General features: G+C 40.0%; 1 protein-coding gene across 1 annotated transcript in view; it reads right to left on the bottom strand.

Moving 5' to 3' along the window:
• The window catches only part of TAF1B (TATA-box binding protein associated factor, RNA polymerase I subunit B), a 50,533-nt gene extending 32,362 nt beyond the window's left edge, over positions 1-18,171 (bottom strand). The window contains exons 1-8 of the mRNA XM_074153564.1: positions 18,104-18,171; positions 17,087-17,185; positions 16,519-16,606; positions 14,571-14,668; positions 14,183-14,278; positions 13,434-13,566; positions 9,811-9,967; positions 2,552-2,651 (exon numbers count right to left, since the gene is read on the bottom strand). Of these exons, the coding sequence (XP_074009665.1) occupies positions 2,552-2,651; positions 9,811-9,967; positions 13,434-13,566; positions 14,183-14,278; positions 14,571-14,668; positions 16,519-16,606; positions 17,087-17,185; positions 18,104-18,121 (789 nt within the window). The 5' untranslated portion in view covers positions 18,122-18,171. The remainder of the gene's footprint in view (positions 1-2,551; positions 2,652-9,810; positions 9,968-13,433; positions 13,567-14,182; positions 14,279-14,570; positions 14,669-16,518; positions 16,607-17,086; positions 17,186-18,103) is intronic.
• Between the last annotated feature and the right edge of the window lie 1,462 nt (positions 18,172-19,633).

Genomic DNA, 19,633 nt, shown 5'->3' with positions numbered 1-19,633 from the left:
CCACTGAGAATATATAAGATGAGTCTTGTCAAGTTAGGCTTCATCCGTACTTCAGTGATAAAAAGATACTTAGTATGACTTCAAATCCTTCAAGCTATTATGACATAACTACCTCTTGATTCAAATTTTAGCTGCAGAGAATTAGCACAGGACACAATGAAATGCACTAAAAATCTGTTCAAAATACAAAGGAGACAGTATTGAATAGCCCTGTCAGTTACCAAGATTTTTGAACACGTTTGCAGCTTACATTAACTAGACTTGAAGCACAACAAATAATGGCATTAGAGCATCTTACCCGCCTACTTATTAACAGTCATAATCCCCTAAAGGTTTTGAAGATAATTGTCTATAGAATATTATATACAGAACACCAAGGAATCCAGGCTGTATTTTCAGGATGGAGCATTACACAATCTGACTTCCCAATACAGAGCAATAACTTTATCTCTCAAATGTCTCAAAATTCAGATGTCAAAACTAGATACAGTTAACTATTGGCAATCTCAGTGCTGCAACGAGCAGCAAGATTAGTTCTGAAACATGAGGTGTAGGAAACAGTCAGTAAGGTTTTTGCAATTAGCAGCCCAATGACGTAGTGAAAAGTGTTAAAAATAAATAAACCTGAGGATGCATTACTAAAGGAACATTGAAGGTAAAGCAGGAAGCAAATATTCCTAGAAAGAGGAAGCCACAATAATACCAGAGTGGCTGGAAAACAAATTGTACAGTAACTTTACAGAACGTTACCTACATATCTCAATGACAACAAAGTTAAGAGATTAATTGATTAGTACGTATTCCTACTTATGCTTTGGAAGTGAGGGGTGCAGGTGTCAGTATCAGACAAGCAAGACAGAAGTAAAAAGTTACACAAATTCAGCTTTTAGATCAGCAATTTCCCATAAGCCAAATAGCAAATCACACTAGATACAGACTCATCTTAAGCAATATTAAGAAAAAAAATAATAAATCAGATTTGGGTTTTTTTCCCCCATTTGTGGAAAAATCGAAGTGCATATATGCTATATAAGTGTTTAAGACAGAAGGTGAAGTGGATAGACTTCCTCTTTTATACAAAAGGTGGAACAAGATCAAATTGACCAGCTTCTGGCTCTCAAGTTGTCAAGTCCCGCTCCCAGGTCAGGACATGCTACAATCCATAGTGGAAGTGTGCTTATGGAGGGACAGCAGCATAATCCAACTGACAGCTCTGGGAGAAAGCGAGCTAACAGGGACTGATGAAATCACCTTCGGGATCGGCATCAGGTCATCTCGCATGCCAGAAACAGCCCTATCCCAAAAGCAAGCAGTAGGATCCTCCAAGGGCAATTGTCATCTCCTCTCTGCAATCCACATCTCCCACTCTAACGCATGGCACAAGTTTCCCAGATGTGATTCATATGTAAATTTAATCTGTGTGATTTGTAGGATTTGCAGGGGGGAAGGTGTTATTTTATTTAGTCAGGCCAGAATAAAAGTTCTGTGTAACCGTTTTTGAAAGACAAAAACACCTTCAAAGGATGGAGGTAAAGAAAAACAGAGAGACTGAGAATTAAAAAAATTAAAAAAAAAAAAAAAAGTTTACAGCCACATTTCAACCTGATCTATCTTTTCTATTAAGGAAAGATGTAAGACAGAAAAAGATTTCAAGAAGTTTTATATTAAATTTATCTCCTAATTTTTAAAAGTTGAGGTCATAATTATTACTTATCCAGACACGATAGCAGAAAAAAAACCCCAACTACAGGTTAGCTTCTGAACAACTCATGACCTGCTGAATAGAAACTACATATTGGAGAACGGTAACATTACTTCCAACATCATTACTGAGGGCTTGGGCTACAAACACCTTATAGCAGCCCAAAACCTAGCTCTTGCTGTTAGCAGAATTGCAGCTTTCTGCTCTTAAAAGCTGAGATTTTAGTTGCACACTTCAAAACCCTAAATAAACTTTTTTTTCTGCAACGCAAACACCAGTGGGCAATCATTACCACAATATGTAATGACCTTAAATAAGGGAAATTTACATTTTACTTAAGACTGTCCATCACACTTCAGCTTCTACAAGGACCATAACCTCTTCTGTAGATTTTAGGTTTGATATATTTCAGCCAGTACAGCAAGAAACAGAAAAAAAGATAGCATCTAAACCATATTTTATGAAAAGAATAGGGAATTACAGACAAATTCAAGAGATATTTTAAATAAGCACCAAAAAGGGTAACTTATTGCCCTTAGTCATGAAGCCAAATCCTATTTCTGAGTGTTCCAAAAGCAGTTCTGAATACTTTTTCTCCACAAGTCCTTATTGATTCTGTTTTAACTTAGATAATCAGCTTAATAAAACTGGTTAAAGATTAAAGCACTCAGAGTCACAGAGTGCACTGGTTTCTGCACAGGCTCCAATAATGCAAAACAGAAACTCTACAACATAAGAATAGATTTAATCAATTTATTAGTACAGTGACCCAAAAAATGAAAATACAAGATAACTAGGTTTTGGTATTTTTTTTTTTTTAAATCTCTCCCTTTAAGAAAAAAAAATTACCTCCACACAAAAGATCTTAAGATCAAGTCCATATAATTTCATCCTCTCCGGGAAATGCTGAAAAACATTCAAATATGGAATATGACCTTCAACAACAAACCTGCATAAAAAAATGAAGACGAAATGAAAATAGTATTTAGTAAGACAAATGCATCTGTTTATTCTAAAATTAATATACAAATCAACTTCATATTTGAAATAACATTAGTATTACACTGCCTAAGCAATTCTATCTGAAGCTACACACCCCTAAACGCTCCACAGGACAAAAAACAGTTCAATGATTTAACAGCCTTTAAGTTCAAGCTCAGATACAACTGACAAATGACAATGTTTTGGCAATAAGCTTACAATCAACACATTTATATGGAATTTGTTCTGCACATTCTTCAGCTACCACATTTCTGAAACTGCTTTAAGTCTCCTTCGAATGGTATAGATTTTTTTTTTTTCAAAATTCATAGATTCATAGATGGGTCCAGGCAGGAAGGGACCTCCAAAGGTCATCTAGTGCGACCTCCCCACAGTCAGCAGGGACACCCCCAACTAGACCAGGTTGCCCAGGGCCTCGTCGAGCTTCACCTTGAATATCTCAAGGGAAGGGGCCTCAACCACCTCCCTGGGCAACCTGTTCCAGTGTTCCACCACCCTCATAGTAAAGAACTTTTTCCTAATATCCAATCTAAATCTCCCCTTCTCCAACTTAAAGCCATTGCCCCTCGTCCTGTCACTGCAGGCCTTTGTAAACAGACCCTCCCCAGCCTTCCTGTAGGCCCCCCTCAGGTACTGGAAGGCCGCTATGAGGTCTCCCCGGAGCCTCCTTTTCTCCAAGCTGAACAACCCCAGCTCCCTCAGTCTGTCCTCATAGGAGAGGTGCTCCAACCCCCTGATCATTTTGGTGGCCCTCCTCTGGACCCGCTCCATCAGGTCCATGTCCTTTCTATATTGAGGGCTCCAGACCTGCACACAGTGCTCCAGGTGAGGTCTCACCAGAGCAAAGTGGCAGAATCACCTTTCTGGATCTGCTGGCAACACTTCTTTTGATGCAGCCCAGGGTGTGATTGGCCTTCTGGGCCAAAATTCTAAAGCTTTAAGTAAATTTTAGTTTAAAACACACAGTTTCTGCTGCAGGAGTTTGAGTCAGGTAATGTGGCAGGGAGGAAAGTCACAGAATGATGAGAAGATATACAGAACTGAAACCCCATTAATTACATCTGTATTCTGTGGTTTGGTTGGTTTTTTTAAAGTATTATTTGGGTATGAATATAAATGATTTTGTATACTAATAAATACAAAATAATTTAATTTTTATTTTTACCCAACTAATGCATTTGTTGTTAAAAATTGGCTTTGGTAAGTGGTTGACAGTATTATTTGGGATTTTGCTTGACTTTTTCATATACATAAAAAAGATGGGACTTAACAACAGCTACTAATAAAAAGCCAGCATGACACCAAACCCCTGCCCTTATCCATTCACACCAGGCAAAGCAAGCACTGAACAAGCACGGATCCTCACGAGGGAACAGACACTACTCCCATTCCAGATTAAAGCATATCAGTGGTCTCCCATAGGACTAAACTAGAACCGCCTTCCTGTCTCCTCCCAAACAATTGTGTTTAAAAGAGTACATTAAACTGCAATAAGTTAACATTTCAAACAGAGAAGACCCTGTTCTTTAAGTAAGAGATGTGAAAACAATTTTCTGTCCTGCCAGCTGTGTTATCTGCTGTCCCTATCTAAGTCCCTCCTGGGTTCCTACAGCAGTGGGTTCCTACAGCAGAAAAAAAAACAAAACAAAACAAAAAAAAAAACAAGGAACAAAAATAAGGCAGAACAACGTCTTCACAGACAGAGCAGCCACCGGTGAGGAGGATCCACCTCCCTCCTGAGCCTACGGCAATTCACAAGCTCACCTTCCCTCTTCCAGTCCTGTGCCCCAATCACCACTTGTTGCATGTTATGTAGCATATATATCTATTGAAGTTGACCAAAATTCTATTTAGAGGGTAGTTACTGCAAAGTTTACAGTCACGTCCTAAATTTTTTTTAAACAGACTTAACTGAATTTTCAGTTTAATTAAAAAATTGAATTCAAACCGGGATTAAAATGAAAAATGCATTTCTTAATCAAAACCCTCCCTCAGTTAGAATTATTTATGATTTCTGAAAAATAACAGCAATCGGAAAAATCACGCTGCCCAATACTTTTTATTCTGAAGCTCTGCGTATTAGTCTCGTAAATGAAGAGGTGAAAGTCGCTGCACAATCCTTTCTAATCAAGTTGTGGGATGTACATTTTGCCAACAACTTTTCAGTGGCTTTCCTCAACTAGCGTGATGAGCATTTCCCCACCCCAAAAGGAGATGTGCGCTGGTCCACATACTGGGTGAAGTTACCATCCAAACCCAGCACCGGTTGCTTGTCCCTGCCACCCCTCCTGCTCTGCTGAGCAGCTTGCACATCAGCTCCTTCACTCATTTTCATCCAAGTCAGCTGCGCTACATGGAAGAACTCAAACTTGAGGGACGGCTTCACAAAACGGATTGAGCCAACCTAAAAGCCCAAGGTAGCTAGTCGTACTCTGACTGCGTGTGCTCCTGTTGCTCGTCATCCTCTGCCACAAATTTAATTCACAACAGCAAAAGATTGCCCACTCCCCTGTTTCAAGAAAGAAGGGTTTGTTTCCCACCACCTAACAAACTGAGGAGGCTCACAGATAGCTCCAACAAGCACAAGAATCGGCAGAGGGAAGGGGATGCATCACACAGGGAGCAGGAGAGAAGAAAGGGAAGCAAGACCTTCCTCTTTCAGCAACAGTGACCCATTCCTGGCTCAGCTGATGATAAGCTCTGGCTGACACGTGTTGAGGTGCAATCACACAATTAGCTGACAGATCTGAAGAGCTGGTACCAAGACACTGAGAGCAGCAACCTCCTGAGCCAGCGCAGCAACAGCTGGAAGAGGACAAACAATCAAGACCTTCCTTGGGGTGTGGTGGAGTGGTGATTGCAGCCAAACCACCCTAACAGCTTGCTGCCTCCGAAGTGGGAAATCCCACCCTCCCGTCAGTCCTTCACACACTCCTCCCTGCTGACAAAAGCACTTGTGTGACTTCTCAGACAGAGGATTAGACTGAAAACTAGGCTTTTGTTTTCCAGGGTTTGATTTCAACAAGACAGATTTCCAGACTCAGCTGACTGCAGGGACATTATTGCCAGCGCAAGGCAGAAAGGGACTGCGGTGAAGCAAATTCACCTGCGCCAAAATATCTGGTGAAAATTTCTTTTGCAAAATTAGTTTTCTGCAGATCTACTTCTTTCAACTAACATACCAAAACCCGGATGAATGCTAGTACCCAGGGCAAGAGAAAGGGCAGGAATGTTTATGCAGGACCACAGCAACTCGGATCAGCTTAAACTGATGTTGAAACCACATCCTTATACTGCAAAAGGCAAGCAATATCCATCCACTTTTTTTCTTTTTTTTAAATAAGTTTTCACTAACTTGGCTGGACCAAGTTAAAGCATTGCAACTGTTTAAAAAATAATGGCATCTTTCCTAGCTTGAAATTACTGTCTCCATAGAAAAGAATGCTCTTCTCTCTCAGGTTAAGAGCTGTTTTTATGTTCTAAAAATAAATGAAATGGCGTAAATACCCTGTTATGAATAAAATGTGCTGATGATTCAGGTTCTTAACACTTACTCCAAAAGCCCAGATTTGGAACAGCACACCAGAACAGTTTCTTCTGCTGTTCTTCCAAACCTTTCATTTAACAGACACATGATCAAAACACTTGTGAGACTACATCCTATCAGTGAAGCGCTTGAAAACTTGACTGGCAGATACAGTACACAGTCCATGTTCTTTTAATTACAGCAGTAGCACACATTAGTAAGGTCCAAGTATGAAAAAAAATCTTAGGTCCTCTGCGTGCTACGAGGAAATGATGCATCTGTTAAAGCCACACAGTAATGCCACAAACTGATTACAAGTTTAGTCTTGCCAGCACAGCTAGGCATTAACTCATTTGAAAGGCATTAGTTCTCACAATCTCAAAGTCTAGCATCTTTTTCCAAAAAGCCAAAAAATTTACTCTTTAGATAAATAATAGAAAGTGCATGGAGTATTGTGAGACTATTTACAATGGAAAAATATTTAATGTATTGCATAGAGTAAGAAGGTTCTTAAAAATGTTATTTTTAAACCAAAAAGTCTCCATCGGAGGAGGTAATTGTAGTGTTTTTCTGCTAAGTATGTCAAGTAGCAAGGAGGAGTATATTTTTGGTGTTGTAAATCCTTTAAAAGCTGGCAGATTGCCCTGCCATGGTGCCTAAGCATGTATCACAAGGGAGGAGCGGGAGTCAGCTGACTTCAGGGTAGGGAGAAAACCAAACAGAAAAAAACAAGGCAGAACTTTAAGTACAACTGTAATTCAGCTGGTTTAAATAAAACAATTTGCCTATAAAGATTTAAAAGGTAATGCTGAATACTTAATGTTTTCTCTGCACGGTTTTCATCTCTGGCCTGTCGCTATTTTGATGTGTGTATCTTACTTTATGCAAAACTGTGAACATTGTCTGATTTTTTAAAATTAAATATTCAAAAGTTAGAATACAAGAATTTTACAGTAGTATGTGCAATTTAAAATTCTTTCCCTTCTTCATCAAACTTGTGAAAGGCAGAGACCTTACGGGTAGGGAGGGAAACATGATAATGTAATTACAGTCTTATATAACTATCGTATCATGGCAAAACTTTGCAATACAAATGACATTCTTTTAAACATCACTTTTTGCATTTAATTCAGTTCTTATTTTCAGTGCATTTAAAGTCACTGGATCATTCCAATTTACACACTTTTAGAAGTATTACACCCATATATTGCATCTAATTAAATGATATCTTCTCATTCAAATCATCTTATTTCAATTCCCAATTATTAGTTTCTGACTGTGCCTTTCTGTGCTACATTTGGTACTCGATTTTTTGTCTCTCCTTTTCCAGCTTTTTTTGCTGTCTTCATATTTTCTCTAAGTCCTTTCAAGCAGATGTGCTTCTCTCTTAAGGATCTAAGTACAAAGGATGTTCTCCAGGTTCTGAATTATTTTCAGAGAGTCCTCAATTTTTGAAGTGCCAAATCAATAATATACCATTAATATGCAAACACCACAATCAACCTTTCCTCTTAACAGTTGACTTCAACAGTTTGGGGTTTTTTTTAAACCATACCATCACACTAAGACAGGAACTTGTGAGGAGGTATTTGCCTCGTGTGACCCCACGTGCTTTCCAGTAACAATTTCCAAGATACACTAACCCAAGAGCAGATATTTGATTCTTCATTTAATTATTCATTTTTCTCTCCAAACAGGATGGGCTAAGCAAGAATTCTTTACTGTGACCCATTTGCTCTGTCCCAGTAACTGTAATTTACTACTTGGATTTTTGCCATATACAAGCATGATTAGGCAGGATTTATATATATTTTTTCTACTCACTGACAAAAATACAGAGTACACAATGGTAGTTCTGATTCCTACAGAATTTCCTTAGCAAGATACTAGTCAGTAAAAAAATCTTGTTATTGAAAACTACTTTTGAGTTCTACTATTTCTTAATCCAGTCAATAAATACGTCTGTGTTGAATGCTGAATACTGTGCATTTTGCTGAACATTTTACAAGCATCTTTTATGCAACAACAGCTTATCCAGTTATGCAAAGATGCAATGGTTTGTGCAATTCTGATTGATGAAGGCAACAGCCACCCCCTAAAGTTAAATCAAAGTTAAAATAGTTAATAATAATAGTTAATAATAAAGTTAAATACTGTTTTGCATAGAAATAAATTAGCAAGTATTAACTACTGTACTTCGAGACCTACAAACCTCCCCTTTTCGAAAAGTACTTGCAAAAGGGTGTTCTTCAATACCTGTCCTTCTCAGATAGCTTGCACAAAGCTAGAAAAGCACAGGTGGAAGGTGGGACTCTAGGGGAGAGAGGCCATGATGGCAGACCAGGCTCTGGGGGAAACTTCCCTTGCATTCCTCACGCTTTCAGCGGCAATATTAGTTACACGCACCACAGGTGGGGGGTGACGTGCTCATTACCTTGCCTGCTCAAAGGTTATAGATTTGAAAAATAAAAATTAAAGAATTGAAATCTGACATATCTATTGAATTTTGAATCAGTTTTTCCTTTATTTTGTCCAAGTTTGCAATTTGAATTGCCAATGCACAGTTACTTGAGTCTTTCTGTTCCTTAAATTCTGGCAAAGTAACGTTTTTTCCCCATCTTTTTAGAAATAACCAGTATTTCAACACTTGTTAAAAAGCAGCATCAGTATACAAAACGCCTTCCAAGGAAGATCTAAGAATTCCTGAATTGAAGCTATTTGGGCCTGATTTAAAATATTTATTGCTAACAAGAAAAGTTGAATTATTTTTCATTCCTTAAGTAGAATAGAATATTTCAGTTGGAAGGGACCTACAAGGATCATCTAGTGGCCATCCAATGGCCCGACCACTTCAGGGCCAACCAAAAGTTAAAGCATGTTGTTAAGGGCCTTGTCCAAATGCCTCTCAAACAATGACAGGCTTGGAAGTAAATAAGGAATGTGTTTATAGCCTTGTAGAGGGGAGAAGGAAACTGCATTGTCAGCAATAGTTTGATGGTCTCCATTTAGTGTCAAACCCTACTATTAGAACATTTTATCTCTACCATATTAAAACCCATATTATTCTGAACTCTGATAATTACAGATACAAAGATACGAAGGCAAAAAAGGACTTCCTGTAATAATTTCTGGGCCCAACTCCATTGTGCGAAGCTACTTAGCTACCTTTCATATCTCTATATACTGCTGGTATCGTTTGTACGATGACACTGATGTAAGTCCTGGAGAATGTTTACTCATTTAATTCTGGCGTGCTGACAACAGCAAAAATAGCAGAAATGTGACCATATGCACCTCCACTGGATCTTAAGAAATTTTGAAGGAGAAGGACAAAAGTTTCTTTAGCTCCAAAACCTTCTCCCTTACAGGTCTTTGAGATTCATTGCAAGCAACAGAAGAGAATATTCTCCAAAAGCAGCAGCACAAATTGTTATGTCAAAGAAAATAGAAGACAACTAAATAGAGGGAACTTCTCACTATTTCTGGGCAAATTAGTAAGAGGGCAATAGTACAGATCTTTATTTTAAAAAAATGTATTATTTATGAAAGCAACAAATATTTCACTAGAGACTATTCATACCTTAAAAGATCAGATAATGTCATAGGTTCTCGCAACCAGAGTAACGCCATGTAACAAAATGAAAGGGTCATTGGCATTGTCATCCTCAGTTTCTCCTTTGGGTTCTTCATTAAATACAAGCTACCATCTACTGATCCAGAGTACACAGAGGTGCTTTCTTGGGTTCATGTTAAAAACAGAAAAGAAAAAAAAAAGTAATTGATATGATATGCACACAATCCATGCTATACAGAAAACAAGGTAACGGAACATACAAGGATCTCTGTTTAGCAACTAGTAGCATTTTGGAATTACTTGGAGTAGTTAGGTAGTTTGTGTACTTTTCTACTAAACAGCTTAACTGTAATTGATTCATCTACCATGATATGAGATGACAATCTGTTTCATAAACTGCTTCACTTGACTAAGACACTGGATCATATGAAGAGACAAAACTCTCTCTAGTACCCATCAAAACAGACTTTTTGTTGGAAATTACACTTAAACCTGGAGTTCTAGAAGGACATTAACTCCTATACAACATAAACTTAACATACTTACAAGCTGGAAACACTATTTTTCATTTGAGAGATAAGGGAACAGTGAGGAAAAAAAGGGAAAATTTTGTGTGCTTAAAACAGTACCTCAGAGTTGGGGATTAAAATACAAAGTTTGAAATTTCACAGTCAGGACTTTAACGAGAACATGATTTACACTGCAAAAATTTTAGTGAGGTTAAGGGATGTAACCACCTGCCATATAATCTCCAACTGTGGAAACGTAAGCATTCTTTTAAAAGAACATATCTACATTCAATGAAAAAGGAAACATCTTTAGAACAAAAATATAGTAAATGGTAAAGAAGGTAGGAAAAACACACCAACCAGCAAGAAACAAACAAACCTCCTTACTTCCTTACTGAGATGAATCACTGAAAACTAAGAGAAGCAGCAATGAGAAATTTAATTTAGGGGAGTGATTTACGAGTTGGGAACCTTTTCAGCAGTGAAACCTAGGAGTTCAGGGAAGGAGGAAGAGAAAAAGAAAGCTCCTCTTCCCTACATCCTGACCCAGCTAGGATGAATGAAAATGTTTTGTATTTAAAGCACACCAGCACAAAATATCAGCATCGATTCTGCAGAGATTTTCTCACAGTGTTTCCCCACAGAGTGTTCACCTGTTCAGACAGAACAGCGAGGGCTGGATCCACAGCTCCCCACCTGGGAGCTGCGGGGCCATGGCAAGCAGCCTGCAAAAAAAAAACCAGTTTAAAACTCCAGAGAGCTTGGCAGCTCCACGGTTATGCTGCAGGTGACAGCCAGCCCTGCAAGGTGACAGTGGTCAGCGGCAGAGGTCCAGCGCCCACCGACAGGCAGGATGAAGACAGACACTGCAGAACCATGTTCCTGAGCCAGAATTGGGCTTTGATGCCACCTACCGGCTCCTAAAACGGCGGCCGGTAGCACTAGGGTCACAGTGAGAGGTTCAAAGAACCGGCTCAAACACACACCTCGTACAGATCAAGGCAAGGTCTAGATGACAGCACCCTGCGAGATGACTAGATGATAGCACGTCTAGATGACGTGCTATCACGTACAGGTGCGTCGAAGAACAAAAGCAGGAACATCAGTTAATCCTTTAAGTCAACAGTTTCACCTTTTACATGGATACCTGTGCTTAAAGGCAGCTTCGTGACTGAAGCTTCATTATTAATTTCACGTTTAAAATAATCCTCATTATTTTTGCAGCCTTAATGATGGCACTCAATTTCCTTTTATTTCTTCCAGCTTATGCAAGGCATGACAACACAGTTACATGCATATAATAATTTAAGTATTTAATAGGCTTCTCTAGCAACATCTCAGTGCTATACTCTGTGGAATTTGCTATTATCCCTAGACCAAAATAACACATACACACAAAAAAAAGCTTGCACATTGGACAAGCCCCTTAGGAGAAAAAGGGTTTCTAGTCTGTAGCAATAACAGTTCAGTAGTAACAGCACTGAAAACAAAACCTATGAATCTTCACAAGAATTGGTAATTGACTAGAACACATCTAGTATTACTTGTGTTAAATTTCAGTACACAAAACAATTCCTGTGTTTGTCTAATTTCACCAAAATAAACTTTCAGTGTCACTGAACTCTTAATCTATTTCATGCGCTTTTAGTGAAATTGGTATGACTGCTTCAAGCTGAATTCAATCTCTGAAACAACAAACCAAGAACACATTAAATTATGATCTAAAAACTATCTAGCTGTTCTAAAACTCTAAGAAACATACCTATAAAAGGCACAAGTACCAAGGAAGAAAGGAGTTCCTCCAGACATCAAAAGGGGGAAGAAAATTCAACAGAATATTTTTCACTAGAAATTTTTCACCTAATTCTTTCCTCTTCATATAATAGATACCTGTGTAACACCCAAGATCTGCTACCTATGCAAACACACATTGACTCTTTACCCAAAAATTCTGTCATTTTAATATATAAGGATGAAAGGTACTGGCATTATATTCACAAAAAATTTTGTCACCATTTTTGCACCTTTTTCCCCTCTCTAATTCTGCTTGGATTTTTAAAAAGGTTTGTTTTTTTTTTTTTTTAAATTGCTGCAGATCAAATTTCTCATTCTATTACTATTTCTGAACTTCATGAAATAAAGAGAAAAACATGAACGAACAAGATTGCATTCTTCTGAGAGCAGACAGGCAATATCACAGAAGAACAGAAATGGGAGATAAAGAAGACAGTACATAACAGGGGAAAAAGAAACACTGAAACAAACAAAGAAGGAAAAGGCAAGCGAAGAATAAAGCAAAAAAGAAAAACTATCAGAAATTTAAAATGCAAAAAAAAGCTTTTAAATGTGCCATGAAAAGTATTCCAATATCAGACATTGCAGCATTGTCTGGCATTACACTTGTCCAGTAGCACCAAACACTCCAATTTTCTATAACATTTTAATTACGGAATGCTAAACATTTTAAGTATTTTCAAGTTGATATTGTGAACAGAAAGGAGAAACTGATGGAATGCTAAAAGAAGATTTTTACAGAAGAAGTTATAGGGAAAGTAGTAAAAAGAATGCAGAACAAAAGACTCAGAAGAACCAAAAGTACTGCAAGGAAAAAAAAATTAGAGAGCTAAATATATCTATGAGATAGAAAAAAAAAAATACCCCCCAAAAGATCAAACTCATGTTTTTTAACATCAGTCACAACTGACAGATCTGCTATTAGCTAAACAAGTGCTTATTCTTTAAAGCTGCCATATTTGTGAACATCTAGCTTTGCAAATATAATAGCAATTTTTCACACTCCAAACAGGATGCATGGAGCGATCTTGTTATAAAATTGAACTTCCTTCTGCATTTCCCACTGTATTTCCAGGTCCTGTTCCAGGTCCAATTTTCACCTCTTTGGGTAGGGGCTTGGGGGGGAAGTCTTCTATTTCTGGTACTGGGGGGGAAGTACTCTGGGCGGAAGTACTCTTCTGGCATACAGGAATAAAAACTTTTCACTTTCCAACCAGTTCTTCCAATTCATTGTACATGAATACACTTTATATATATATTTATTTATTTATATTTTTAAAAATGATACAAAAACAGTTTCCAGATAGTTCAGTTCATTGCTCCTACCTGAGACCTTGCTAATTGATGAGGCAAAGCTGCAATCAGTCTGGAGATCCCCCTCACTTTCAGAGAGAGACAACAAGTGAAGAAGACTGGGTCTCTCTGGTTCACTGTCCACGTCAGTACTGCTATCACATACCTGGTTTTTGTAAATGAGTCACTGTATTAACAACTGTTAGTTACTGTTTCAATCTGAAGAAATCAAATAAAGCATGATAGATGCAAGATCAACAGTAAATGAAGTTTAAACCCAGACTGTTCACATTTTTACTTTCCAGTAAATTGCCAGTATGTAAGAAAACCCTGCAAAAATGTATTTTTAATGTGTTTCTCCAGATAAAAACACTTCTGGTGATTACATTACATTTCAATCTGCTACAATGATCAAAAATTTGGCAATGCATAGAATCAAAGCTTGATCAAATACGTAATTTCAAGAGAGCAGGCAGGTAAGGATGGTAGCTGATGATGCATTTTGTATTGCAATTTCTGCTCTATCTACTGACCATCTAAGCCAAGACAAAGCAATATTTTTAAATAAGCAGTTTTCCCTACTCAAACAAGTGTTTGTCTCTCGGAACAGGAAAAAAAAAAAAACGAACAACAATGGACACGTGGAACCCTGTTTAGAAGACACCCTTCATACTGAAGCGATATTAATACAAGCTAGATATGTAGCTTCAACAAAGAAAGTTTCTGTTGTTGCTTTTTAAAGAGATACCAAACATCTCATGGGATCTGAGCTTTTCACTTACTGATAATGCTTTGACAGTTTCCCCAGCTGGTCTGTTGCAATATGCCTGTTTGGTCTTCTGAAGGTAACGCCTCCAAAAATTGCACAGAACTTCATCCTGATAAATACAAGTGGATAGAGATCGGTGCAAAGTTTATAAGATCATTAACTGCTGAGAGAACAAAGCGTAATTTTAACTCAGGAATGTGAATAATGTTCCAGCTCTAATTTTATTAACTGTGATTTATAAACTATGTTTTAAAATTACCAGAGAAACTAAGTTTGTTTTCATATGCTTAGTGTTTTTACATAGGGAGTTGTTCGATTCACTTTAAAAATTACAAGCTTTTAAAATAACACCTCCTGTAAGACACACACAGTGTATACAACTCACACCAACGTTTACATACCTTCATTTGTGGACATACTCCCAATGCTTCTAAAGCTTCGGCTTGTTTCTTGAGTACAAGCTGAAAGCCTTCACAAACATACCATTCACAGCCTTTATCTAAGTTAAAAAAAAAAAGGATGTTTTTTTTTTTGTTTGTAGTGCTTTGTTGGTTTTTTTTCAACCTTACGGACACTTATTTCCACTTAATATTCTGTTCTCTTGGTACAGAGACATGTCTCCCTATTAAATAATTTTAGATCCTAGAGCATAGACCAGCTACACTGAGTACTCCATTAACTTCCATTTATTCACAGTGTTAATCAAGAAGAAAAGCTACTGAACAAGCACTTCTCTCCACATATTTCATATAATATATTTCAGTATAATTTCTAGTGTAGCATTTGTAATTGAGTGGAGAGTTGTTAAGTGACCAGTTTTAAAATAACTGCAAACCTGTCATTAAAAAATGAAATATGATCATTTCTTTCCCACCCCCAGCACAGAAAACTGGAACACATTATGGTGGTGAGTCAGGCAAAAAACAACCAATATCACCACATTCTTCACCATTCTTTCCCACAAAATCATACACACTTAAATGAAAGAAACTTTCTCAGATATTCAGAGCTTCTAGCAAATCTCGGCACAACATGAATTTCATAAGGAATTGGCCTTCTCCAATCTATCCATTATTCCCTCAGACTGTTACATTTACTTTTCACCCTTGCCTCTCTATATTTACAACTCCTTTCTCCTTTTCTGTAGGTTTTTGGTCTTAGAAATTTTCTCTGCATTTCTCAACTTCCTTTTCATTCTCTCCCCGCCTGTTCTTCACTATTTTTCCTTCCAATCACACCTCTGAATCACATCGCATCTCACCATCTTAGAAGTTACCTGCCCAAAGCTTCTGTCCTGCTTTAATGATTTTGGCTTTAACTGATAACCCCAGATATAGCTTACTCCTATAAATGCATGAAAATAAGATGCCATAGTATAATGTAACTGCACTCACAGAAGTGATTTTTTTCTGAAGAAGCCTGGCTAATGACGAAGATGGCTAATGACTTCCCAAACAGGAGAAGTGAAAAGCATGAAGTGGTACACAGCTCAGAATTTAGGAGCAATACAGGCTAGAGGAGGTGTTAAGCTTGTTCCCCTTTTCATTCCTCCCTTCACTTCCCCACAATTGTTCTTTTCAAAGGAATGCTGCACTCCACTGCAACCGCAGTAGAGCGAAGATAGGTCAGCGTATCAGAGACAACGCTAACCATTTAGCACTGTAATGCATTTTTGCTTTTTGAAAGTGGCCACAACAGTAAAACATCTACCCAGCCATCACAGAATACATACATAGCTCCAGCAGCAGCCTTACCATAACACCCTTACGGCATATATCATCATACGTAATGACTACTATTCTTCTGAATCATGAAATTAAAAGTATAGAAGTGACTCTGCATGAAAGATGTTAACATTGGTTTAGCTATTTTAACTGTATGAAATCTCTTCCGTGTATGTTTCTGTGTAGGTTACAGGGCCAAGTACCTGTAATGCAAGACAGACTGACATTCTAAGAGCTGGACCACCATCATATCTCACTTATGAAGACAGACAACTTTTCTGGTTTTGTGATAGCCATCATAACGAAGGAACAAAGGGCATCACCACATCTGAATGCATGTTACCCGTATCTTCAGTGAGTACTGGCTTCCAGAAATCAAAGTGGCAATAAGTTCTATCCAATGCAAAAAAAACCACCACCAGGCTCACAGAGGTCACTTGTGGCTCAGGAAGTCACCAAAGGCGACCACTGAAGCTTCTGATAGCCTTTGGGAGGTGTATTTTGTTCTTGCTCTTACAGTCTTTCCTAGCTCTCTGCCTTCGGCCACTGTCAAAGACATAATGGGTTAGGTGAACCCTGGCTGAACAGCCACTTATGCAAAATACAGAGGGAAACTTGTACATACCAGTTTTTTCCTGCTTTTTTAAACCTTTGGAGATTGTGTGGATTCTTGTATTAGAAATAAAATCAGGGTTTACAACTTCTCTAGTTCTCTGCAAAACAGGAATATGTCTTAGCAAGAAAAAAGCCAGGCCTAACTTGCATAAATTGCGCTATCATAAAACATAATGGAGGAACTTGTTCAAATTTCCTAAACTAAAGGGAGACTTTTCATTCAGAAATTGCAAAAATAGAGAATTACTATCCTGGACATACAGGTGACGTGGATCAGGGTTTGCTTGTATTGGTGCTGTGCTGAAGCGTGGCAATACCCAGGCAATACCTCTAAGGCATCTAGACAGCACGCCAGCACCACAGCCACAGCACCACAGCATCTGAAGAAGGTTCATTTTAAATTTTGTGATTTCAAGGAACATTAGTTTTATACAGTGTCAAGTCAAGCATGAAAAAGGAAGAATCACAATACTGCCTTCAACTCCTAATGCCAAGGAGGAAATCTAACATTTTCTTAGTATAAAACCAAAAAACAATCAAAATAAGCCTTTTCCAAGGCCAGCAGCATAGCTTTTTACCTCAGTAACATTGTGGCAAGATCTGCAATAAAATCTGCCTCCGTCAGTGAGACCCCAGTTCACTTCTGAACACTGGGCACAGCGTTCATTAAAATCTCTCTAAAAGGAAGAAAAAAAAATAGTTTTACACGTGTTCAAGCAAAACAAATGGCACTATTACTAGGCGACTGCACAGCTTTTGAGATTATTCATAGTGGATAATATTTATGCATTTTTGCGTTAGCTCTGGTTGATAACAAGTAATCATTGCTATCAGTCATAGGTAAGTGTGAACAAATAATTTTAACTGGCGAGCACCAGCTCTTGTGTATGTGAACATACACACCTAGCACACAGGGCATGGATTTAAAAAAAAACAAAACCAAAAAAACCCCAAACAAACAAACAAAAAACCAAACCAAAACAAAAAACAAACAAAAAACAAAAACAAACAAACAAACAAAAAACCAAAAAAACACCCATCAGAAATGGAAGCAGAGACAAAAAGTAGAAAGTGGGAGATGAAAGTAAAAAATAAATTTCTAGAACTGTGAAGAAACACATGCAGCGGGAGAAAGCCTGCACAGGCCGGTGCAGAGCCGTGCTGGGAGAAAGGGAGACTACCCGGCGAAACCGGAGGAGAAAGGAGAAAAAAGGGAAACCAACGAATTAAAATAAAGTGGTTTTCAGCAGCACAGGGTTGTGGAGGGGTCGGGCAGCCCCCTTAGGGCCCGAGGGGGTCGGCCGGCGCCTCACCCGCGGCCCCTCGCCGGCCCCGGCCGGGACAAAGCACCGGCCGCCAAGCACCGAGCGAGGGGTCCGGGCGGGGCCTCGGCCGCCGCCCCCGGGCCGGGCCGGGCCGGGGCAGGCGGGCCCAGCGGCGCCTCCGCTCTGCCGCCGGACTCCCCCCGCCCCACGGCCCGCAGCCGCCGCACGCCCGGCGGGAAAACGTCTCCCACACGGCCGCGCTCCGCCAGCTCCCTCCGGCCCAGCGAAACCAGCCGTCCCCACCGATCCCCTGCGCCGCCCGGCCCCCACCGTGGCCTCCTCGTCCATGCCGGCAGCCGCCCCGGGGCCCACACCATGGCAACGGCGCCGAGCGCCGGCACTGCGGGCCGGCCTGGAAACGGCAGCCCTGGCACTTGCGTTCCGGGCCGGCGGCGGGACCGGGCATCCCCAGCCTGGCTGCCTCTGTCTAGTGTGTCCCGGGCTGGGGGATCGCCATCTCCAGCTCTGCCGCGGGCACCCCTAGCCCCCGTCGCCCATCTGCCCTCGCCGGAGACATCTTGGCGGCGGGGCTGGAGGGCGCTGAGGGACCCCGGCGCCTCCTGGGGTGGCGACAGGCCCACCACGGTGGCCAGGGGACCCATCCGGGCCCCGGAGGGAGATCAAGGCACCGCGGGGTCACGGGACCCTTCTCTGAGGGGACATGGGTTGCGTCCCTGCTGGGGTTTGGAGTGCTTCACCGGGGGACAGAGGGGACATTGTGAACTTCAGTGAGAGGGCATGGGGGCTTCACCTCAGAGGGGACATCAGGCACTACACCGAGGGGACATGGGTGCTTTGTCTGGGAGGGAACGTTGAGCACTTTACTGAGGGGACATGGGAGCTGCAGTGAGGGGATATAGGTGCTTCACCTCAGAGGGGACATTGTGAACTTCACTGAGGGAACATGGGTGCTTCAAGGGGACACAAAGTGGTCCAGTGAGGGGACGTGGGTGATTTCCCTCAAAGGGGACATTGAATACTTCACTGAGGGGACATGGGCGCTTCATCTCTGAGGGGATATGGGATGCTTCTCCACAGCGGTGTCACAGGGACCAGTGGGGGACACGTGCCCCTCCAGCCCCAGTCCACCACCATGCCTCTGCCTTGAGCTCCTGCGTCCTTGCCCTCATCTCGTCCTGGCCAGGTACACAAGGCAGGGGAACGCTGAGACTCTCCCAAAGCTGTTGAAAGGGGGACTGCTACTGCCTGTACAAAAGGAGGCCACAAGAACTCATTTAACTATGTAAAGTGTTTCGAGATCCTTGAATGAGGGAAACTGTGATTTGAAATTCGCTTTCAATTAAAAAAAAACCCCAAACCTCCAGATCTTGATGTAGGTCTCTAATTTCTTGCACGCTAATAATAATGTTTAAAGATGTCTAAACACTGAGATCTGTTATTGCAATGAATTTGCCCACAAAATTGGAGAACAGGTTTAGGCCCCTTAAAAAAAAAAAAAAAAAGGTCCACTAAGTGAAAGCATGGGAAAAAATTAAAGCTAAAATATACATGGAAAGAGGTGAGGCTGCCTTGACAGCTGTGGTTACATTGATGTTGGAGGATATGTACAGAGCTAGAGGGGAACTGTTTATGTTCAAGAAAAAAAGTTATTACTCATACCAACTGTGATCTTTTTTCAGTGTGGGATGAACATTTGTAACACCCATTAAAGAGAATTACGCATATAATTCCTGACATGTTAAAAAGGTGATTGTCAGCCTCACAGAATTCCAGGTGATACTTTGATGAAACAGATCCTACTTGTGATTTTAATTTCCATATTTTTTTTGTTTGTGGAAA

Source organism: Numenius arquata, chromosome 9, assembly GCF_964106895.1.
Source record: "Numenius arquata chromosome 9, bNumArq3.hap1.1, whole genome shotgun sequence".
NCBI classification, from domain to species: domain Eukaryota; kingdom Metazoa; phylum Chordata; class Aves; order Charadriiformes; family Scolopacidae; genus Numenius; species Numenius arquata.
Note: the sequence above shows the minus strand (reverse complement) of the source record. Positions and strands in the feature narration are given on the sequence as shown.